This window comes from Rhododendron vialii, chromosome 10a (genome assembly GCF_030253575.1).
Source record: "Rhododendron vialii isolate Sample 1 chromosome 10a, ASM3025357v1".
In the NCBI taxonomy this organism is placed as follows: Eukaryota; Viridiplantae; Streptophyta; class Magnoliopsida; order Ericales; family Ericaceae; genus Rhododendron; species Rhododendron vialii.
In genome coordinates, this window is record NC_080566.1 from 12,022,362 (window position 1) to 12,047,274 (window position 24,913).

Genomic DNA, 24,913 nt, shown 5'->3' on the forward strand with positions numbered 1-24,913 from the left:
GCAACATCGGCAGTCGTCGATCATACTAAACTAATGAAATTTTTTATCAAAGAAGAGAATAAAGAATAATAAAAAATTCCAGTTGGAACAAGACGCTGAAATTTAATAGCAGTCATCATAACAATGAACATTATGATAAAGAGCTTCTCCAAAAAGCACGTGTAAATGGTAAGAATATGATCTACATCCCTTTGCCAAAATGAATTACTCCCATGTAGGAAACATATCAAAAACTGAAAACACTAGCTGACTTTGATTTTTCAAAATCATGAAGAGATAATCGAACTATCTAGGATATCAACGATACGAATTGAGGTGGAAAACTTGGCAGCTAGGCTTGTACGACATCGTGGTTGCGGCTTGCTCAAATTTGTTAGCGGCAGCTTCATTCACCTCTAGGCTGGTCTGGACAAAGAAGCGCATCCACCAAGACGCACTCCGCATTTTGGCCTTCAAAAATTGGGATACCATAAGCGGTCATCTTACCACACAGATACTGAGCTAAGAATACAGATACTGAAGCACAGAAGTAAGACGCAAACTATCACGGACCTTTTTCCTTGTGCTTTTATAAAACTTCTTGTCTGTTATTTGTGTGGACAATGCATGATCTGAAATAGCTCGACATTCATTTGAGTTCACAATACCTATTGTCACACCAGGATTGCTTTTTATGAGACTTGCAACATTTATTTTCTTCAGTGTCTCAACTAAACATTGAGATTTGACAAGGTATTTCCTATTCCTGGTCCTAGTAAAAGAAGTTTAACTTCTTTTGTTCCACCAGTTTTGGAAACTAAAAGGGCATTAATTTTCTTCTATTCTCAAAAGAGCTACGGTGACAAAAATAGCAAACAAGCAAGGACGGACAAATCAAGCTAGATTGGCAACTTCTTGAATCTCTGCCAAGCAGCTATAACTCGGTCTTTTCCGGTTGTGCACATCACACCACCATTTATGCAGATCTAAACAATGCTAATTTGCAAGACAGATTTCAGAAAATTCAACTGAGCATACATATATTAACAAGATCCTTTTTGTTTGCATTAAGAACTATGCAAGAAGATGATTGTAGAAGTGAAACCCAATAAAAAGAAAACTGTGGATGTACTATTCTATCAAGTCATGGCCTAAATCAGATCCAGATCATGTTTGTGAAAGGTGAAGGATTAGGAAAGAGCAGAATGAAATCATCACATTCAGTAGATATCAACTTACCGGACGCCCAAATTTGGATAACTCTGCAACTTTAGCTCTCTGTTTACCAGGATAACCTATAGATGAAGAAGGAAAACAGAGATTACTCAAACTGACACGGATCACAACATTTAACAATCAAACTGTAGCACGAGAAAAACAAAGACAAAGATTGCGTGCTAAAGCCATTATTGAGATACTCCTAGACAAATGATACCCAGAAGACAATCTACACCTCCATGCATTCAATTTTCCTGGTTGTGTTGGGGTCATGACCCCTTGGCACTTTATACAGTTCAATCTCTTTTGTTTCCAATCAAATTTTATGTATAAAGATGAACATTATAACACATATATGCATGAGCAGCAATTCGGACCTCAGAGTTCCGTCTTTGCAATTATAGTGAGAGATTACTGAAGTTCTTTAACTAAATGTTTTTATTGAAATTCCAAAACCCACAGCAGAACATATTTATCAGCAACTTAATTTTCCTCGGCTCAAGTTGCCAAACAAGCTGGTGTGTATTTGTTTGGTTCCAACTCATAAGATGATTAACTGGCCAAAGGACTAGATGGAGTGCAAGCACTCAAAGTACCTCATCTCTTACTCCCTCCATTGTTTTACTTCTACTATTCCGCATCTCAAAAAAAAGGTCTATATCTTCTATTTTATTGCTACTTGTACATGATTTTAGAAACTTTGTCTTCAAAAACTAAATGAGATCTTTTGATTGGTGGAATCATTTTGAAAAATTAGTCAGGAAAGTACATTATTGTTGACCTGATTGAAGGACATGGCCGTCAAAAATGAACAAATGAAATGGGAAGGAGGCAGTACATCTTTCAAAGAGAAGACCGTGACCAACCAGATACATAAATTCAACTTGTTGCAAGAAAATTACCTGTAAAAATAACAAGTCCATCAGCAGACACTCTAGCCAAATTTGGAAGAGTCTTGTTCAGGTACCTTGGTGAGAGATACTCCAATGCATCAGACACAATGACAAGAGAAAATGATTTCGCTCTATACGGAAGGGGAAATTTGATATCAGCCTCACGTACAATGCCTTTGCGTACAAGAGCTTTGCATCGCCCATCAGCGTCCTCTATGTCATATGGTTCTACACCCCATGCTTCGGTTCCATCCTCTTCTAATAATTTAGAAACCACCGAACAAGTGTCAGGGCCCACATGCAAAACTTTGCGCATGTTGTCACCATATGCTTTTCTTAAAGCAGGTATTGCTTTCTGAACTTCAGATGTGCAAGAAAAGTCACCTGCATATGAATTGCTAGAGCCATTAGTCAGGCTAAACTGTGCCAACTTATCTAACAGAAACTATAAGCAGTATAAAACGCTTATGGGTGCTTTATTTACAGCGATTTAAACCTTAGTTTGTACATGATTTCATTAAGGGTTTTGGAGCTACAAATTTAATGTCACCCATTAACCATGGCGCACTAATGTTTCTCCTAACAAGTGAATGTTGATCGCATCATAGATAAGGCTCAACATTGAAATGTATAGCATTGTCAAAAAAAAACCAGTGATTGAAAAAGCGCGACTAGGCGATTGCCTAGGCGTGAGGCGACCTTGTCTCGCCTCAGAGGTGTGAGACGAGATGAGGTTACATGAGGCGACCGACTAGGCGTGAGGCGCCTTAAAATCTCGCCCCATGTTGGTTAGGGCAAAATAAAAATAACGACGTCTTACTTCAATCAACTTCAGAGAAACAAACAACAATCGACATCAGAGAATCAGAATCCCTCTCTCTCCTCTGCGATCGTCTTCAACCTTCGCAACAGCAGGTAAGGTCGAACCCTCTCTTTTTTTTTTTGAACAGCAAAAGAATTTTATTAATCTTTGAAAACAAATTACAAAGATTAAAAGGATCCAAAGCATGAAGCACCCGGAACCAGAAGGGAAAATAACCACCCTTAGATGGCAAGAAGCCAACCAATGCATACAACCCCAAAGAAGAAGCACCACACCCACACACACAAACGATATATATAAATATATATATATATATATATATATATATATATATATATATATATATATATATATATATTCCTACTCTTCTTTCCCTCTGATGCCGACACACACACACACACAGTATATATACATATATATTACTGTTCTTGATGGAGGTGCTCATCTTTTGGGGAAGTCCAGATGAGTGATGAGGATGATGTCTCGTTTTGAATATGTGGATTGTTAACATTTATGAGTGTATTTTACATTTTTTTACTAGTATTTCATATGTTGGATTGTTGGTTATTATGCACTATGGTGATGTTAATTCTAGTTTTGATGGTAGGAGTGAATATTGGTCATTTATGTAGTATATCTTTCTTTTCTTTAAACGCTCGCCTTGCTTCAGTGAGGCGCTCGCCCCGCCTCGCGCCTTGTCGCCTCGTCTTTTACGGGCTTTGGCGCCTCACCTTCGCCTCGCGCTTTTCAATCACTGATAAAAACCATGATGACATTTGGTTGAAGAACTCCTATCCACCTAACTTCTAGGGATGACTCATTAATGTAACTGTCCAATGACGGTACAGAATGGGATCTAGCATGACATATTTAAGTACCACTCACAACAATCTTTGTAGCATTTTCACACTCTCTTCAAACATTGACCCCCAGGCGGAGAATAACAACATGATAATTCTTTTCATGGATAATTGAAGGAAATTTTAAATTCTACACAAAGAACTGTTATAGGATCAAAAGACTACTACTGATAGAAGTTCAATAAGGCTTGTATTTTTTGTCAGTGCAATAATATATAAAGGACTGAAATGAAAGGGGTTAGGCAACGCTCTTCCTCTTCTATTTTGTTTTACTTTTCATCACTCTTCCATTGCTCTTGTCTAACCATTTTATCATACAACGAGTTCACCTAAATGGTTTGTTCTCAAGTGAGTGCACTACTTCCAGTGATTACACATGGAACAAACTTACAAAACACATCTGGTAATAATCATAGTAAAACTTAATTTTTAAATTCTAATTAATTAACTGAGGAAAGTTGTGGCCCCTTCCTGGGTGGCAGTTCTTCTCTTCATAAGGTGTTGAAGCAATAGCACAATAATAGTCTATTCAAGATGAGCATCACAATGAGCATGTGAATGCGAAAGGAGTGTAAATAGGTTGGAAAAAACAATTCTCCAACAAGAAGCCAAAAAAAATTGTATCTTGTCTAGTGAAAAAGGGTAGAAGGGGTGAACATACATGGCAACCCTACTTACTCAAAGTCATGACCTCCTGCCCGCTACACCACCTTAATTGCTACTTGGTAATTTCAAAGTAAAGGAGAATGAAAGCACGGCTTTGACAACCATACTTGGGAAAGTAAATGGGCACAACAATGATCCAGTGACACATTCTGAACTCTGAAATATGAGCTTTTGAATAAAGTAAACATGTAGTAAGCCATGGTCACCCTCCGGTGTTACATAATGTTCAACCATCATGGCCTATTGCAAATGTACTATAAACTGAATGCAGAGAAATTTATAATACCAAGTCAAAAACTACTTGATAAAATGGAGGAGGTTTACCTTCACCCTTATTTGTTGATTCTTTCTGACCCCCAAATATACCTACATTGTGAGAAGTAATGGATCAGTTGATGTGGGGCAAGAAGAAACGCTAAAACTTCTCAAAATTAGAAAGCCATTAGTCAGCAAATGAAGGCAAGTATAAGCACTCCTCCAACATACCTGAGCCACTGCGAAAATGGCCTATCAAAAGAACAAAACCCTGCAATTTTCAGAAAGAAGAAGAAAACAGTTAAAATTTGTGATGCAGACCTTGCCAGTTGCCTCACGTTTTCTGGTTTATAGAGGCTGGGAAGGCTATAATATACATATGTACATAGCAAAGGGCATAAATTGTTGGTTTTATGGAACTAGATTTCTTGACGAAACAAAGCATCTTTATAAACGTGAACTGATATAATAAAATAAAATAAAAAAAAGCAGCAACAAGAAAGATGATATGTGAATATGAGGCGTACCAATATAATGAGGACAACAGATAAGAAAGGTGGAATGCGTGATTTGGGATGGAAGATTCCCCCAAATGGACCACTTCCTGCTAATCGCCTTGTGGGATTTGCTGGCCTCCTTGACATAACTATTTCTTCAAAGAACAGTGTATCTACAAGATTTTTTAACCCTGATAGTACAAAATAAAAAAATACTGTACGTTTTAAGCAGCCTGAGGAAGAAAAAGGCAAATATGGAAGACGCTGGCAAATGGTTTTTTAGATTAAAACCCATAATCACATAAATATCAATGAATTGAATGTTAGCATCCCGAATTGATGCATGCATAAATGATTCAGGGTATTATTAAGGAGCGTCCTAAGGGCATTGGTTAAGAAGGATTAGAAATATAGCACATTATCCATGGTAAGCACTTTCATAAGGATGTACAAGCGATTTGAGGCGTGTGAACAGCTGGTGGAAACGGGGAAGCACTACTTCTTGCTAATAAGATCTTTTTCTTATTGTCGTTGCTAAAGAGATAAATGCTGACAAATCTGAGTACCACTCAGCTACCGACAGAAAAAATGGGGCACCGTTGCTGTCCGCTGGAGCCGCTATCGAGAATTTATTGTTTCTTGTATGTTTCCCTTTGTTTCCTCTTATATATACATGTGTAGTTGTTTATGGAGACTGTGGTAGACACAGAGAGCAAGACAGAGCAGAGAGTGAGAGATAGAAATTCCGATCGTTGCAATCTCCATTATTCCTATTAGTAGTGGAATGTTGTTAGGGTGCGTTTCCGTTAAATTAAATGGACTAAAGCCCATGTTTTCACAGATTTCTTGGCAGGTCATTCTCCTCACATAAATCAACTAAAATACCATTTAGCTTAAACAACTTGACTATTGCCATTCACCAATTTAGTATATCGGAAACGCACCCTTATTTTCTCCGTGACCGTGGAGTGGGCATTTTGGCCAAACCATGTGGAGTGGGCATTTTGGCCAAACCATGTACACTTGGTGTCTGTGTTGTGTTGTGTGTGTGATCCCAGATCCCAGATCCCCGATCCCAAACATTGTAAGATTCAAATACACAATTACTCAAATTTGAATTGGTTAATTCCATCAGGAAAAATGCAGATACATCTACAATTTCAAGCACATAAATTTAATGAAATCAGACTACAAAGAAAAGAAGAAAGAAAACCCAAGAAAATGTGGAATATACACAATAGTGAATCATGTATCGAACCCAGATCGGAACAGTCTTCAACCGATAGTTGGCATTTCGCAAACAACGTAAGAATAGAACAAAGAAACCAGTCTGTAATCGGAAATTAAAAGCAAACAAATAAATACAACCAACAAACTAAATGTCGATAATTCTGAGAAAAAGCAGAAACACAAACAGACGTAATTCACAATCCAAATAACCAACGAAGAAATTGGGATGGTGATAATGGGTGGGGGTGAAAATAACCTTCAGATCAAGAAACCAAGATATGGGACTCTATTGTCTGGTCTTTGAATCAAATCTTAGATCTGCTTTGTAATGTGGATGTACAAATGCATGTTTTGTTGTACGTACTACGGATGGTGGGTGTTTCTCTGCCTTCACAGCTGGAGAGAGAGAGAGAGAGAGAGAATGAATATGTATATATATGACACTGGATGAAGGTGGTGTCGGCAAAAAATTCCTATTCCTATAGTAGTATTTACAGGAATGTCGATATTTATATGCTTTTTATATCACAGTTTATGCCCAGTGGTTTGCGTGAAAATCATAGCTATTAAATCTATTATATAACCCCTGTGCCTTAATAATTGGTAATTAATTAATAATTAATGCACGTGATTAGGCAAGTTGCCACTGACAATTAGCAAGATGGGACTAGGACGCTGTGCTTTTAATCCGGGGTTCATCTCGGTGCAAAATATTTATCCAATCTGTTCATTTTGTTCCATTCATCTAGTTTGTCGCATGTGCTTTAAAATTGCATTGATTGGACATCGGTAGCAGTATGGTGGAGTCACAAGTTGTCATGAAAATCTTGTCTCAAATTCATACCGATCGTTAAATTTTTTTCAAGATAGAGTTGTTTTGATCATACCTCTCCCGATGTCCTGTCAATGTAATTTTTTTGAAATACTCATCAACCTCAATGAGCCGAACAAGATGAACAGATTGAATCTCTCTTTTAGCCACAAGATGGATCCACATTTAGATAGCGAGATCCAAGTCTGTAGAAAAAGTGATTTCGCATTATTTCGACAAACTTTTTGCACAGATCTTGTGTTAACACAATTTACCATGGGAAATGACAAACTTCTGAGTAGTTCTTGTGTTAATACAATTTATCATAGGAAATGATAACGCCAAAACTGCTATGCATAAGCGTCTCTTGTACTTTGCACAAAGTTTTTATGCACAACAATTTTAACATTAACAAAAACAATTTTGGCATTAGCACCGCCTTTTACCATTTGTTTTTTAAACACAGTTTTGGTATTAGCATGACCTTTTACCGTTTATTTTTCCAAACACAGTTTTGGTATTAGCACCGCCCTTTACCATTTGTTTTTCCAAACGCATTGAAGGTTTCTTCAGTTTTATGGTGGACCTAAAGAGAAAAACCAGCACCAGTTTTTTAGGTGGCACTAGATTTCCTACTTCTTTCCAAAAGTCAACAGTTTCACTCAGCAATAATTATATAACCACACATACTTATACAAACACTTTGCACACATACTCATCTTTTGGTGGATCTCACACACATTGGAGGTATGGTATGTGAACTCCAATGTGAATATGAAGAGGTTTGTGTAAGTGTTTGTAATTGTAGCAGAATTGTCCAAGTTAGTACGATTGTGGAGCTTAATTGTCCAATGGGATGAGATCCCATGTCCCATCTTTCGTGTACCCCATCTCAAACCATCTTTCCACCACACACAATGTGCTAACCATCCAATTTTTCAAACACAAGTTGGCACATTGATAGGCTGGGGTGCGCTGGGACATGGGACCATGAAAAATTGGGGAAAAACAATCCAACACCCCTCTAAAATTGAACAGTCATCAGATTCCGGAATCTAAATTCCCTTGTTTTTCCATTTTGAAATTGCTCTATCCACAAAGTTTGCTCCTTTCAAGGAATACAACCAACATTGAGATGACAAATTTGTGTAGCATTCGGAGCTTTCTACGCTCATGTACATAGGCCAAAAAAGTTGTATAATACACACTCTTATTTAAATAGGAACTGAACACCAGAAACCAACTTGATTGGACTCTTAAAAGAGGGGAAGAGAATCGATTTCACATGATTCTGCATACAGAACTCTGAATAGAAATTCAAAACGGCCGCTTCAAAAACAACTTTATGCACCCTTCAAACTCTTGTTAAAAATCCAGAGCAGGGCACCCACGAAACAGAGTTGGGAGCGAGGCAGAGAGCCAGTTCGCAGTGCTGATTATCCTTGTATTATGCCTTCAATCTAACATATTGGAGAAGGCAATGAATGCAGGGGATGTAAAACTAACCAATCGTGTGGCACAATGCATGCTACCGTTCAACTGCTATGCCAGAGTCTTCTGTACGAGGGGGCCTCCATTTACGATCAATTGCATTCCTCTCCACCACATTCTGAGACTTGAGCTTCTTATCGATGATTTCCAGCAACTCATTCAAGCCAACTCCCATCACAGCAGATGTTTTGACATGCGGAACATATTGAGTTTGAGAATGCGAATCTTTTTCAGGCTTCCTCAAGTCTTCAGACAACATATTTTGTGGGTCATTTGAGGTTTCCCATCCCATCTCATTTAAACTCTCGTGCTCATCCCCTGATAGGAGCCACCCATCAGAGCAGTCGCTTTGTTGGTCACCCGTGATTTCCTTGCAATCTCCTAACGATAGTATGTCGTCATTATTGTCGTCATTATTGTCATCATCTTCACCATCATCTAGACATTCATCAGCATCCATCTCTTCTTGGAGATCAATCTGGTTAATGCATCACCTATTTTAGAAGATGCAGCAATATAGTTCTTTTGCTCTGGATTGTTTTACCCGCCAAGAGAGAGAGGGAGCAATGGATAGACAGGAATAGTACCTTATTCCAAACTTCAATCATATTCTGAAGCTTCTCCTCAGACACTCCTATCTGCTTAAGAACTTGCAGTACAGTTTCCCGATGCTCATCAATATTTGGTGCACTGGAGTCCAGCACATGCTGCAAATGGTGAGTAAAACTATCATAACTTGCAATGAAATCTGTTTTGTTGCTAACTCATGCATATTCAACAGATGACAGCAACAGCATGACAAGATTTCACGTGAATGGAAGACAGCAGAATATCACATGAACTATCTCTCTCATCTTCAATAGTTAAAAAGTCAGCCATAGAAGAATTAAATCTCTTTTGGCTTTCGTTTTCTCAACCTTTTTACCACGCAGGTTTGTCAGAGAGGAAGGGGAATCAAAGATAATTCCTTTTGAAATATAGGCAATCCAATCAGTAGAATTGGAAACGTATAATTCAAGTTCCAAGATAATAGCTCAACCAAGAAAATGGATGGCGTTCCCAAAATATACATGTAAAAGTTTTAGACAACCAATTCATACCACAAGGAGATCAGCTTCCACCACTTCTTCCAAGGTTGCATGAAATGCTTCCACCAACTAGATAAACAAATCAACACTGATCAATTAGAAAATCAACTACTGAATGAACAGAGTAGCAAAAACTTTATAGTTACCTGTACAGGCAAATCTGATATAAAGCCCACTGTATCGCTAACAAGCACTTTTCTCCTGAACATTAAGCACTTAAATTAGAAATTGGGAATGTTTTACTCACTTTCAACACACTAAGTAATTGAAAAGGTAATCATTTCTTCATGCTTTAAACACAGAAAGCTTAACCTCGATACTGATAATATTTACCCAGATGGGAGAACAACACTTCTTAATTTTGGATCAACTGTTGCAAACAATCTGCAAAATAGAAATTCAATCTCAAGGTAATGGTTAGCCAGAAAGAAGTGGAGATGTTGGATTTGAAACAATGAAAAAGCATGTAAATCAACAGATGGAGGACAAAATCTTCAAGGTATCCAGGCCTTTGTAAAACATACCATTGGTGATGGGCAGGGTACCCCTTTGTGGCTTGACAACTGGAATCCTTGGGGTCCACTGTATAAATTGTTAGATGGAAGAACAATGGCTGTCCTTGGCAGTGCTATCTTAGCTAAGGTAAGCTCTGTTATTCTAAATGGCAATTGGCATTGGCCTAGACCTCGTAATACTCTGATTCAGCATATTCAGAATGCTATTCCCTCTACCGTATTGCCTCAGATTGACATAAAGGATGTGATTGTCTGGACTATCTCTCCTACTGGACAGTATTCTACTCAACATACTTGGGAGGCTGTAAGATATAAAGGGAAGAAGGTGCAATGGGCACGCCTTGTCTGGTTTCCTAATAATGTCCCAAAATTGGCATTCATACTGTGGTTAGCATGTCAAAAGAGATTATACACAAAGGACAGATTGAGAAAGTGGGGGATGACAGTGGATCCTCACTGTATGTTGTGTGCTTGCTCTGATGAAAGCATTCAACACTTGTTCTTTGATTGAGGTCTCTCTAAACTCATTTGGGAGAAAGTCTTGATCAGATTCTATGTCCAAAGGAGTGCTGCAAATTTGGACTTAGAGATCTTGTGGACCTTGGGGAATTGTAAGGGGAAATGCTTCAAATCTTTGCTGCTTAAGTTGGCCTTGGCTGCTAGGGTCTACCACATTTGGTTGGAAAGGAATGCAAGAGTTTTTGGGGGCAGAGCTAAAAGTCCAGCTGAAGTCTTCGCCAGTCTTGAAGAAACCATCAGATTATGGGCCTGTTCGTGGAAGAATATTCCAAACTCAGTGGAGAATCAGAGGCTTAGCAGCATGTGGAATCTCTTTTCGAATTTTTGGGGTTACTCTTCCATAGTACCCTTGTTTTGTTTGGTTATCTTTAGTGTGTAGTAGGTTTCTTGTTGTACAGTTTCCTGTATTGGGGGGGTTCTGCCCTGTGTTTTTGCTAGTTGGTTGGTTATAAAATGATCCATTTACCAATATATCTACACATACATATATCTTCAAGATATCGAATCAAAATCAAACTACTAGTAAAAAGGATGTTACTTACCGATCATCACTGTACAAATCACTGTCAGAGAGAGCACTAACTAATGTTGATTTCCCCTGAAAAACAATGGGAAGACAGGTGGGCAACCAAACATATATAAGGCCATTTGATAGATAAAAATAACAATGAAGTATTTTATTTTTTACCACCTACAGCATTGGTGTAGCCAACAACAGCAACTGTAGCCATGCATTGACCATTTTCACCTCCATGCCTCTTTCGAGAAGCACGTTGCAAAGCTCGGGTGCGGCGAACCTCTTTTATCTCCTCTAATAACTGTTTTCGCCGGTCTACAATTCTAAAGTTACAATGTCAATGGTAACTCATAACCAAAACAGTGAATCTGAACATAATGATGCACCGACTTACTAAGCAAGTATGAAACAGCAGTGTGATACGTATGTGTAACATGCACAGAAGTTGAATTATACTAACTACAGACAAAGAAAATGGAAAAATCTCCTCTTAAAATTCATCCATCCAGTCAGAAAAGCATACCAGCCACACCGAAAATAAAGATTTAACTTTTAAGTAAACCGAAACAGTATATAAGTAGCTCAAGAGTACAATGGTCCATGACTACGGATATAACTTCATATAAGCAATATCCTCAAACTAGTAACACCAATCAATGATTTTAAATGCTTCTAACAATGTCCGTTTGCATATTTGAAGTCACTCTTTAATGGGGAAAGCCAACTTGGGTAACTCACAAAAGAAAAAAGGGGTGGAAAAATCATGACCTTTTAGCTTGGAATAACACATACCAACTAACAAGGCTGATTGGGATAAGATTTAAACAAGTTAAACTGCCTCCAACTGAAAACAATGAATACACATAATGTCTGTAGTTATTCCATTTTCTACATATGCATGAAAACACCAATCTATCCGAGGGTTACCTGAATCATGGATCGCCGCAGTACGCGGACGGGAACAGGAAAGTGATCGCCATACCTTTCAGAACGCGGTACGGAGGGGTAGGCCTCTTCAGATCATTTTGTTCTAAGGAAATTAGTTCGATCCAAATGGGGACCATTTTTTCGGGCAGTTCTAGTACAAGTAGCATCTATATATGAGTCATGACACTACTCATCAAATGATATATATGCCATTTTTATTGTCGGATTGCCAGAATCCCCATACCAGCTCGTTATCAATCCCCCATTCAGATCGTTTGATCCGGATCGCAGTTTGTAAACCTTGTAGCGAATTGTGGTAACCCTGATCTATCCTCATTAAAGGAGTGGGCCGAGTGGCCTCAACAACGTATGCAGAAACAACAATCCAAGTCTACAGATTCCAATCCAGCCACTTAGCAAAAGCAATGGAGAGGTTCAGTGTCTCTGGACTCTTACTCTTTACCTCTCCCTGCACTTCTATTCATAGGTCCAAAAGTTGGTTAATATCTTTCATGTCCTTTTTTCATAATAGATCTTAACAGGAACTTAGATGATGATTATTTCAGACAACGTTTTGAGCCAATGAAAGGTTGATAACTTTAACTTCAGACTGACAAGGATCAAAAGGCATACAAATTCTCGAACGCCAGATCTACAAACCACATTGTTAGTCCTTCTTTCGATTTGGAACGTCACAATATGCGAGTTGTATAGTGCAAAATTATCAATTTTCTAAATACTTAGAAGAAATATTAAAAAGAAAAAAGCAATATTGTGAATTGATCTCATTTGAATTAGCAATTGCATGTCCCCTTAGAGAGTTAAAACTCCCAAAAGGACTAACCTTATGGGACGAACGTAGCATGAAACAGTAGCCTTTCTTATGTAATACACACGCATACAGGGTATACTGCATGGACTCTTTCTAGTTGTGTCAGGTACCCATGTCGGACACTAAAACACTTAAGTTTATGAAAAATGGTTCCACCCTTTGTAATAAGAAAACTCTTTCTAGTTGTATCAGGTACCCATGTCGGACACTCAGAAACTTAACTTTATGAGATATGGTTCCACCATTTGTAAGAAGAAACTCACCTACCATCATACTTGGAAACCCAAGTTTCGTATTACGATGCATAAAATGCCAATAATGTGCATGAAATGTCAAATGCTTGCACCATTTTACACTTTGGTTATCATTGCAACAATTGTGAATATTTTGACATGTCTCTGTGTCATAAAAAGGAGTTACATGAGTTTGAAAATAAAATATATACTACACCTCGCAAAACTACCAAGTGCATGTAACCCACACCAGAAGTAATTCACTGTAATTGTAACCAGGGGGATCGTCAACCATTCAAAAGAATAGCAATGACATGAAAATCAACTAGGATATAGAGCTGTTTACCATTATTAGTAGCAGAAAGTTGCTTTCTGGTGACGTGCTATGAGCATTGAAACGAGAATATACATATATGTAAAGATATGTGTAAGAATAACAGAAGCATCCGGAGAGTAGGACAATCTTTTGAGCAAATGTCAAGGAGCAAACCTTCGTCTTTGTAGCTGAAGTTCAGTTTCACCAGCACCACCAATGAAACCGCGTCCTGCACTTCCTCTCCTGTAAGTGGTGGCTATATACATCATTATTCTTCCAGTGAAAAGAATAGTAAATTGACTTTAAGCAAAAGCACATTCATATATGTTTAGCACCTACCCAAATACTTACACAACCACCCCATATTGTTCAGTTAAAAAAAGAGAGGAGGTAAGTGGAAGCCAGATTTATATGCACATAATCCTAAAAGAGACAATCTTACTTCATCACTCCATGAGAAACGGTACATGAATCCTAGTAGGCTAGTAGCCAACATTCCTTATACACCCTTCATCCAAAAAGATTGTCTGGTCCGCCAGCGAAAACTTATAGAAAAACACAGTTTTGTCAAGAAAAAACCAAACTTATGGATTAAAAAACACATTGATATTTAGTAACTAGCGGCAAAAAAATCAAATTTTTTTCAACAAAAATGCGTTATTTTTAAGTTCTCATTTCTTTTTGGGACAGAGGTAGTATCAATAAACAAAAAAATCAAAGGGATATCTAAACGTAGCTAAGCCGAAAAAGAAACTTTCAATCGTAGAATAAGTTTCCAATGTGATTAGTCGTTCACATGAAGCCACAGGAAGATGTGGTGGTCAGGATCGTACATGGGTGAGAACTATCGCTAGTTGCATACCAGATCTCAGGCAAGAGTATTCTGTCTAAGCGTCTGCTATGATCAATGGTTCAGAAAGGAAAATCAACACATCAAAATGGTCCGGAACCGATAGATCGGAGAAAACAGGGGATAAGACTCAACTACACCAAATAGTCATGCACCACCCAGACTTGAAACAGAATCAAAACCAGGAATGATTCTTCTGGCAATGCCAAACGCTCCCTGTTGTCCAAAACTAAGTAAAACCACTTAAAAGGCTAGGTTAAATGCATTTGGACATACCATAAAATGACTAGGAGGCGAAGGTTAGCCCAGTTGAAGGAGACCCTTGGGGCACGACTAAAGAATAACCCACTTCTAAAGTCAAAGGCTTACACTTGGGTTGAAGGCAGCGCCCAAGTCGCTCTAGATCGAAGGAGGTCTGTGGAATGGAGGCTTGAGCTTCAAGGGATCGTCTGAAGGCCTAAGCTCCCTTCAGGCTTCAGGAGTTTGAGTTTGGACTTCAGACCAGTCTTAGAGAGAGGGAGACCTATTGAATGAAGGACAATTCCTTTGTCTTCGCATCATAGCTACCACCTAACCTTTGAATCATTGACCTCTGAATCACTGACCCTCAGGCCTATGGCCTAGACTTCACATGACTACTATCTACCTCTGCAAACTTCAGCCCTATATATGACACATCTCTATCAGCCCCAACGTCTAACCTCTGGCCTCAGAGGCTTGGGACCTTCAGACGACCAGCCATTGAGGATCCTCCACATCTCGGTCCGGTTGGACTTCAGGCCATCTTTCTCCTATATAAAGGACCCTTGCCTTCATCCAACACATTACGCTCATTGCTCTAGGTCTCTCTATTGCCACTCACACTCTCTCTATAGAATTTGTCTTGGCTCTCTCCTCCTCCGCCTTCAGCACCCCGAGCCTTCAGGATCTTGTTAGTATCCCAAACTACTCTTAGGTACTCAATCACGACTAATTTCAAAAGCTAACTCTAAGCTGTACTCAAAAGAATAGGCCTATAGTTGCCAACATGGTTGACAAACAACTTGTGTACAAAAAAGTAGTGGAAAAAAAGGAAACCACAAATCCTTCTATGCATGGTAATTCTGCCGAGTCATTAAAAGATGCATATGCAAAAATACATATATCCATATACCATTATATACAAATACGCATATACATTCCATGTCACCGGAAAAGTTTAAAATATGGAATTAAGTTGGACTGAAAACCTGAGTCGTCAAAAAAAAAAGTTGAAGATATGGAATTTGCACATTAGTGGCTCTCATCCAATCATAATATGCATCCAATGAAATTATTTTGTAAAGAATATGGACTCTTTCTAACTGCTTTTATCCTCCACCAACATATTAGGACGGAGGGAGTATTTCTTAGTGACAGACGACAAAGAACCAAAGAGTGCCGGACTCGTGTCCGAATTCAGATCTTTATTTTCTACTCCCTCCGCCCCATTTTATTAGTCCTTTTTTGATGTTCGTGCCAATTTTCATATCTTCCACTATGAATTTAAAAAAATATGCAATATAGATAGTTCTCGATTAGTTCTATAGTACAAAGTTTTCAAAATTAGAAAAAACAAAATAGATTGGGAGATATACGCGTTTAAAGAACGGCATGAACAACGAAAATGGATAAACAAAATAGGACAGAGGGGGTAATTATAGAAACGATGGGAAGAGAATGAAGCAGTTCTGGGCAATTAGTCCTCTTTGTTTGACGTGGATTATTTGGCATGAGAGAAATGAAAGATGTTTTGAAGGGAACGAAAAGCCTTTGTTTAGAATCAAAAGTTTTTTGGTGAATAGTTTGTATAGTTGGCAAAGTTGTTCAACAAGATTATTGTGACTAGGAAAATGCCCGACGAATGGAAAAGGAGCACCTTAGTACCTATATTTATAAGAATAAAGGGGATATTCAAAGCTGAAACAATTATAGAGGTATTAAGTTGATGAGTCATACGATGAAGTTGTGGGAAAGAGTTATTGAACATTGTTTAAGGATGGTGACAGTTTGGGTTCATGCATGGGAGATCTACCATGGAAGCTATATATCTATTAAGGAGATTAGTGGAAAAACATAGAGCAAAGAAGAAGGATCTCCATATGGTTTTCATAGACTTAGAAAAGGCTTATGATAGGGTGTCTAGAGACATCATATGGTAGGTTCTGGAGAGAAAGGGAGTGACAAAATGGTATATCGAGGTGATTAGAGATATGTATAAAGATGCTGTCACTACCATTAGATCACCGGTAGGGGAAACGAGTGAATTTCCAATCACAATAGGATTATATCAAGGGTCAGCCTTGAGCCCGTACCTCTTTGCCTTAGTTATGGATGAGTTGACTAGACAATTTCAGGAGAATATCCCATGGTGTATGATGTTTGCAGATGATATTGTCCTCGTAGATGAAACCGCAAGAGGTGTTAATATGAAATTAGAAATTTGGAGGGAAGCATTGGAGTCAAAGAATCTTTGGATAAGTAGGAGCAAAACTAAATATATGGTGTGCAAGTTTAGTGGTACCCGTAGTGCGCATGAAGGAAGTTTGGTGATCCAAGACCAGGAGATACCAAAGAGTGACCATTTTAGGTATTTAGGCTCAATTATTAATAAAGATTGAGAGATTGCCGATGATGTAACTCATAGGATCCAAGTGGGGCAGCTCAAGCGGAGGAGTGTTTCTAGTGTACTATGTGACAAGAGGGTACCCACAAAATTGAAGAAAAAATTCTATAGAATTGCCATAAGACCAGCAATGCTTTACATGACAAAACGTTGGCCTATTAAGAAACAACAAGTGAGCAAGATGAGTGTAGCAGATATGAGAATGTTGAGGTGGATGTGTGGTAAGACTAGACGAGACAGGATTAGAAATAAAACGGTTCATGAGATGGTAGGTGTAGCACCTATAGAGGAGAAGTTGAGAGAAAATAGGCAAAGATGGTTTGGGTATGTCTACTGTAGACTTGGAGATGTAGTAGTTAAGAGAGCGGATAGAATAGCTTTGAGTAGTAATGTTACAGAGAGTGGAAGACCTAAATTGACATTAGATGATGTTGTGCGCAAAGATATAAGTCTTATAGTTTTGAGTGAACAAGTGGCTCTTGACAGAGCTCAATGGAGAAAAATTATTCATGTAGCCGACCACAATTGATTGGGACATAAGGCTCAGTTTGGTTTGGTTTTAGTTTGTATAGTTGGCACAAGGGAGAATGTAATCCCTCTCTTGACCAATTCTTAGATTGGTTTGAGCTTTTCAACTCTCATATTGGTGTCCAGAGCCTTTTTGTCTATGGCCTCTTTTTTATATACGGGCGCCATTTCCTTAATGCCTTATTTCTAATATAATCATTAACTTATCAAAAAAATATTACAGACACGAAAAAAAGAGTATTGGACACATGTCCGAGAGTGTCAACACATGTCAGACACGAAACGTCACCTTCTTTCAAGTGTTCGTGCTTCCTATATCACCACCCCTACTTTTTGATATGATAAATGTACTATAAGAAAATAATCTCCTATGGCCCTTTTTTCTTGCTAGTACTTCATAAATCTGCTTCCTTATCGAGAAATTAGAACTACTCCCTTTACTCACATAACCAAACCCTCATCTAACCACTCGATGGAGAATCTCGTAGACTCGATGACAAAAATTAAGAAAAAAAAAGGATAAGCAAGTGATTTACAGCTGTGGGTTGGTTACCACAGTCATTCATGGACAAACTAAAGCTAAAGTTGAAGCTGCGATCCAAGATCAAGAACCTTTTAAATCTCGGTCATACGCGCACTTGGTATCTCCTAGTATTGGTTCCGAGGAGGCACCACGGAAGAACAAGTCGTAGAAGTCCCGTATTGAATGTTGGGGACCAAATTTAAGAGGTTTGAACATAGAGTTTTCAAGTTCAGTGCAACTAATGGCATCCTTGAGAAAGAGATAAGTATTCTCTTGTTTTTGACCACCAACGAAGCAAGCAAGTTTTTTCCGTCTCTCAAACAGTGCCAATGAGAGGAGGTAGTTGACTGCTAACAAATCGTCGATTTTACTAGAAAGGGTGAAGAAAGATTTGTCATCTTGGGCTAAAGAAATCAAGGAGTTAAAAAGCTCAATTGAAAACTGGTGGAAAATGATCAAACTGGTGGAAAATTATCGAAAAGCAATTCATCACTATATTTGGGTATTATTCTAGTTTCTTTTTTTGGTCAATAATTGTTTAATTATGTATTACTAGTCCTATTTTTTGTTACGTTAACATAGGGCTGTTGATCACGGCGTGCGGCACCTCAATGAGCGGGACTATGTGTCTTGCAATATACGCGATGGTATACAACTTTCAAAAGGTGGAGTAAAGATGTGGCACATTGCTATGCTTTGCTTTTTTCGTATTTACAAATACATTTCCAAGTTATTTTGACAAGGCGCCTCCTTCACAAAGTCATAAGCACTTCACAAAATAACTTGAAAAGGTATTTGCAACTCTAAAAAAGCAAATCATACCACTTTTTGGAGGCTTTGCAACGTGACACGTCTTTACTCCACCTTTTGAAAGTTGTATCCCGTCGTGTATATTGCAAGACACATAGTCCTACTTGTGGAGGTATAGCAGGCCGCAGCCCACAACCCTTTGTTAACGTACCAAAAAATGAGACTCATAATACATATTTAAACAATTATTGACTAAAAAAAACTAGAATAATACCCAAATATAGTGATGAATTGTTTTTCGATCATTTTCCACCAGTTCTCAATTGAACCCTTTAACCCCTTGATTTCTTCAAATCAAGACGATAGATCTTTCACCACCATTTCTGGTAAGACCAACGATTTGTATACCAAGTAGCAGCCGACTACCTCCTCCAACTGGCACAGTTTGGAAGACAAAAAAAAAAAATCGCTTGCTTTGTTGGTGGTCAAAAATAAGAGAATACTTGTATCTTTCTAAAGGACACCATAACCCGTTGCACCGAACTTGAAAACCTCGTTTTCAAACCTCTTATATTTGATCCCCAACACTGAATACGTGACTTCTGCGACTCGTTCCTCCACTGGTGATGCCTCCTCGGAACCAATACTCAAGGACACCGAGTGCACGTACGACTAAGGCTTAGAAGGTTCTTCATCTTGGATCGCAGCAGCTTCAACTTTAGCTTTACATTGTCCATGAATGGTTGTGGTAACCGACCCACAACCATAAATTTATCCTTCTTTTTCTTAATTTTCTAAATCAAGTCGATGGGCATCTCTATCGAGTGGTTAGATTAGGGTTTGGTTATGTGAGTAAAGGGAGTAGTAGTTTTAATTTTTCGACAAGGAAATAGATTTACCGGTCAAATTCTTATAGTTCATTTATCATATCAAAGGTAAGGCCGTAAGGGTGATAAAAAAGTAAGGGTGATGATATTAGAAGCATGAACACTTAAAAAAAGGTGACATGGTTGGACTTATAAGTGTTCTTGCTTCTTATATCATCACCCCGGACACATGTCCACTACTCTTTTTCGGGTCCGTAATTTTTTTTTAATGAGTTAATGACTATTAGAAATAAGGTGTTAAAGGGAATGCCAACCGTATACAAAATAGAGGCCATAGACAAAAAGGCTCTATGGTCAAGAGAGGGATTACATTCTCCCTTGTCCCAACTAAACATCTTAACCACCTCCTTGTCAGTTATCGTGTAGCTCTTTTTTGGAGACCGGTCCCCTTTACAGGTTTGTTCATGCATGTGAGCAATTTTTTCAGATTTCATCATTCACATTTTGATAGATGTGCATGCTAAACGGTTACCAATTGCATGATTTTAAATAAATAGCTTAATGTTATGACATGAACCAGATTATGAATATGAGTTATGCTAGGGCTCGGCGACGCGTTATACCTACCTCAGAGTGCTTCGAGTTGGTGTTTCAAAAAATTCGCTAGGGCCGTCACATCGGCGTTCAGGTGCGGCAATAAATAAGTAATGATTCTCGCCAGAAAGACATGTCACATGTTGGTAAAACCAATGGAACTTCTTGCCCAGTTCTCTTATTTTATTTTACCATGCCTTGTGGTTTAGCACTTTGGTTGCTATTGTTGAAAATGATTCAGGAAGCAAACCTACCCTCGGGCACTTACAACTTCTGCTTCCCCAATGGCACCAAAAGTATAACGCCCATCAGGTCCACGTACACGGACAAGCCTTGTCCTCTTATACATTAGAGATGCTAACTCAGCCTGTTAACATTGAATAAGGAATGAACACGATGCCAAAGACTCAAAACCAACACGAGAAGTAATTTAAGAAGGGTAATAAAACAAAAGAATACCTGTAGCTTTGCTTCCTTTGTAAAGGCATGTGCATTAAATATCTCTATTATGAGACCAACACGATCCAAAACAGGTTTGCCCCATGCCCGCTGCAAGTTCACATGAATCTTAACACATCAAAACAATTATTATATGAGGAGTGATTTTCACACTCCCCTTTTTTGATATCTACACTCCCTTTTTTGTTTTTTAGTGTTGAAAGTGTGTGTAAATTTTTTGCTAAAAGACAAAAAAGGAAGTGTGAATATAAAAAAGGAGAGGGTGAAAATCAATTCCCGTATTATACAAGACAATAGGGTTTAGAAAAGGTAACAAAGCAGTCAATTTTGATGCAATTTTGTCTACCCCAAAATGTGAGGAGAGAAAAACTTGCCTCCAAATTCCGTTGTTGAATACCAGTCAGTATAGTATTCACAAATACGGCATCAACTCCACCCTACTAATAGTATGAGGTCACAAGTAAATATCCAAAACATGAAATAACTGGTATAATCTAGCAAGTAAATGACTCATTATTTGGGATATATGGCTCCTTGCCTCCGATTCCACAGCATTGAGATGACATTTAATTGTGTCCAATGTCCCTGGTCCAAAATATGTGTCTGCCGCATTATAGAAACCAAACACAATAATATTACTTTTTTCGGTCAAACGGAAATTCAACACAATAATATTACTGCTCAAATGTATGTCATGTAACAATTACAAATAATTCCCCATTCCAAAGCGTCAAAAAGGAGTCAGTGTAGTAGCAGTTTAGCATCCATTTAATTACATCTAGTGTCCAAAAGTTCTACTTCTCTATTTCCTCCTTTTCCTTCTCTTTCCACAATTTTATGGCCCTATGGCACTTGTTTGCAAATTCCAGTTTTCAAATACTTTTACAGATCAAAAATGAAAATTCTCCACTATTTTACTACGTAAAAGAACATAAACGGTGATGCACATTGCATCCAACCAATCCATATCAAAGCCGAAGCCTTAATTTTGAATTGCAACTCGAATTTAATCAAGTCCAACTAAAAGAAGTCAAAAACGATGAGCAAACTAACTACTCAAAACAACAATTATATAATAGCTCCAATCAGTGCAGTCCAGGGCTAAAGCGCAAGGTTCGGCCTCTTTAGGCCCCCAAAATTATGCAAATTTTTGGGGTTGCTTATAATTCTGATACCCATTAAAATTATAAAGAAAATTATACGTAATCCTATACACGCGATGAATGTTTTGAAACATGCTTATAATTCTGATTGTTTAATGATAAATTTTACCAAGCCATAAAATACTTTGATACATGAAGGGGCTTCCAAAAAAATTCAATGCGTGGGCATAATTTGTATTTTTGATGCTAAAATTACAAGCAGAGTGATAACTGATATGTAAATACTGCTATAATGTTTGGTTGTTTTCTGACAATTGCTTGAAACAAACAGAGCCTGAACCAAGTCAATCCCCAAATACAAGACCAGAGACCAAAGACCCGAGCCCAAAATTAAACCAAACAATAATGATATGTACACAACATTCAACCACAACACCAAACACAAGGTCCACAACACTCTCACTTACTTGTGGAACCCACGGATTGGACCCACATGTGGGTCCCACCCGTGTGAGAGTGTTGTGTACATATCTTCATTGTAAACCAAAATTCAAAGACAGAACCAACCTGCGCGACGGGATCGTGCAACAGGATTTTGAACAACCACGTGCGGAGGCAACTCCTTCTCCCACAACTCGGTATCGAAAAACCCGTCTCGCTGTTCCTCGAGCGAGTTGGCGAGGCTCAGGGCCTCGTCGAGCTTCGCCCGCAACACGGGTTCCGGCCGCAGCCGCGGCTGGACGACCAGCAGCCTCCTGTTGAACTCGTCGGCCGCCGCCGCCGCATCCTCGCGTCTCTGCAGAAGCAGCGGCGGCGAGTGCGAGAACGGCGAAGGGAGCGTCGAGAAGGAAGGGTTTGGAGGGGCTGAGTACGGTGGGTTTACGGGGAGTTTGAACGGTGGGGTTAGGGCTTGAGGGAGAGACCGGAGAGGAGCTCGTATGTGAGGTGAGATGAGTCTGAACATTTGCAAACTCAGTTGCAAATCAGTTCGGCTGTTTGTGATAGGAGTAGTATAGTATTTTGGTTTATTTGGATCCCGCAGAATTTGAGGAAGAATGGGTTGAAACGAACCGTGCTAGAACTGTTTGCAACAGCCGAATTTATTGCACGTAACTTATTTTTTAGTAAATAATGTTCGGACAAAAATGTTCTTATAAAAATGAACAAAAATATTCTTATTTTTATTACATACAACCACAAATATATAACTACATCTAAAACATATACCCATAACCGCATTTCCCTCCATATTTCAATCTCATTTTCTTCCATCTTCTACTAGGTTCCATCTTCTTGCTTCTGGTTCCGTTCTAGGTTCGCCACCACCATTGTTGACTACAAGCAAGCTTCAAGAGCTCCCATCTCCCACCATAAACCCAGTCCACATCTGCCTCCAAACTCTCACCTCACACCTCCTAACTCTCAATGGAAACTTTCATTGCTTCATCTCCCTCCATTGGTAAAGAAGAAGTCTTTGACCCAACATATGAGAGCAATGTTCATTTTGATTGGGGATTGGAAGCCTCTGTAATGGAAATGGAAGTTGACAAGGAAGAGGTAGTCATGGATATTGTAGTTTCGGAGCCGAAATCACAGCAAGAGGTAACTCATCACTCCTCCATTTTTAACTTGGTTCTATCTCAACATTATCATATTCTAAATTTGAAATTATGCCAAAATTTCAAACTCTAGAGTTTGAAAATTGACGACAATATCATATTTCAAACCTCGGAATTCTGCCAAAATTTCAAACACTAGAGTTCGAAAATTGTACACAATAATCACTCCTCCATTTTTAACCTAGTTCTGGCTCATGAGCATACTACATTGTCAAGACATTTAAGAACTCAAATGACTCCCTCGTACCAACTCTCTCACTTTTATGTCACGTCTCGTCATCTATCCTGCCCCTACAGTTAGATTCTCGTTCATAGCCTAACGTGCGGATGCTCATTTAGGTCTTCCTCAACGTGTCACACTACGGTAGGTTAATTATGTCTCTTTGCCAAATGCTATACCAAGTGAATAGTCGAACGACATATAATAATAAGAATAGCGTAGTCAACACCCCACACGACATCCTTTTCCACTAGTCACCATATACTACAATGATATTCAGATTCTTAGTTCAATACAACCAACTTCGCCCTTAGAGTCACCACGGCTTTTCCCGGGTCTTTTCCCTAAGTCGAACCGAAAGAGAGTCACCATGGCTTTACCCAAGTCTATTCTCAAATCCGCAGAGCAGTAGGGTCACCAAGTCTTTACCCGGGTTTATTCCCTCTTTCACAGAGTAATAGGGTCACCACGGCTTTACCCGGGTCTATTCCCGCATTCACAAGGCACTTGGGTCACCACGGCTTTACCCGAGTCTATTCCCATATTCAACATATAGTCACTATGCAAACAAATTGATACTCCCTCCGTCCCTTTTTAAATGTTCTGCTTCGTAACTCCAACTTATTAAAAAGACATCATCATTACACCTTTCACATCAATTTTTTCCTTCATTTTCCCTACTTACCCATCATCATTACACTTTTACTCACTAACTTTTCAAAATAAAATTTACTTTTAGGGACAAAATAGACAATACACCAACTTTTACCCCCCTAACTTTACAAAATGGATACTTATTAAGGGAAAGCCCAAAATGAAATACTGGACACAAAAAAAGGGACGGAGGGAGTACGATTTCACAATAGAGTCAACTCTATGATGATCGTTATGAGAGTGACACCTGCATATCAATGAGTACTTCCATCATGTCCTATCTCGCATTAACCTATCTCATACCGATAACCACTCGTCACATCACCATTTTTAACATTAGTTTATTGGTTAACTGGATCATCTCACATTTCCCATTATCGCCATCATTTCATAATCTGTGTTCAAGTGTCCCAATCATTCACGGATCATTCATAAATAGCATGATTCTCATTCTAATACTCCACGATTGTCG

At 38.6% G+C, this 24,913-nt stretch overlaps 2 protein-coding genes across 2 annotated transcripts; both read right to left on the reverse strand.

Annotated features, from left to right (window-relative positions):
* Positions 1-101: 101 nt before the first annotated feature.
* On the reverse strand, positions 102-6,916 carry LOC131304171 (probable pectin methylesterase CGR2). The gene is made up of 7 exons (XM_058331303.1): positions 6,678-6,916; positions 5,222-5,382; positions 4,926-4,965; positions 4,764-4,805; positions 2,100-2,474; positions 1,219-1,274; positions 102-450 (listed from the first exon to the last, which is right to left on the reverse strand). Exons 2-7 carry the CDS (start codon positions 5,336-5,338, stop codon positions 298-300), a joined length of 783 nt encoding a protein of 260 aa, XP_058187286.1. The 5' UTR covers positions 5,339-5,382; positions 6,678-6,916; the 3' UTR covers positions 102-297.
* A 1,362-nt stretch (positions 6,917-8,278) lies between these two features.
* LOC131304685 (GTP-binding protein At3g49725, chloroplastic) lies at positions 8,279-23,022 on the reverse strand. Its single transcript, XM_058332018.1, has 13 exons — positions 22,516-23,022; positions 21,384-21,448; positions 21,220-21,282; positions 20,846-20,935; positions 20,641-20,753; positions 13,845-13,913; positions 11,541-11,685; positions 11,388-11,443; positions 10,145-10,195; positions 9,958-10,012; positions 9,824-9,880; positions 9,311-9,430; positions 8,279-9,201 (listed from the first exon to the last, which is right to left on the reverse strand). Exons 1-13 carry the CDS (start codon positions 22,910-22,912, stop codon positions 8,761-8,763), a joined length of 1,722 nt encoding a protein of 573 aa, XP_058188001.1. The 5' UTR covers positions 22,913-23,022; the 3' UTR covers positions 8,279-8,760.
* Between the last annotated feature and the right edge of the window lie 1,891 nt (positions 23,023-24,913).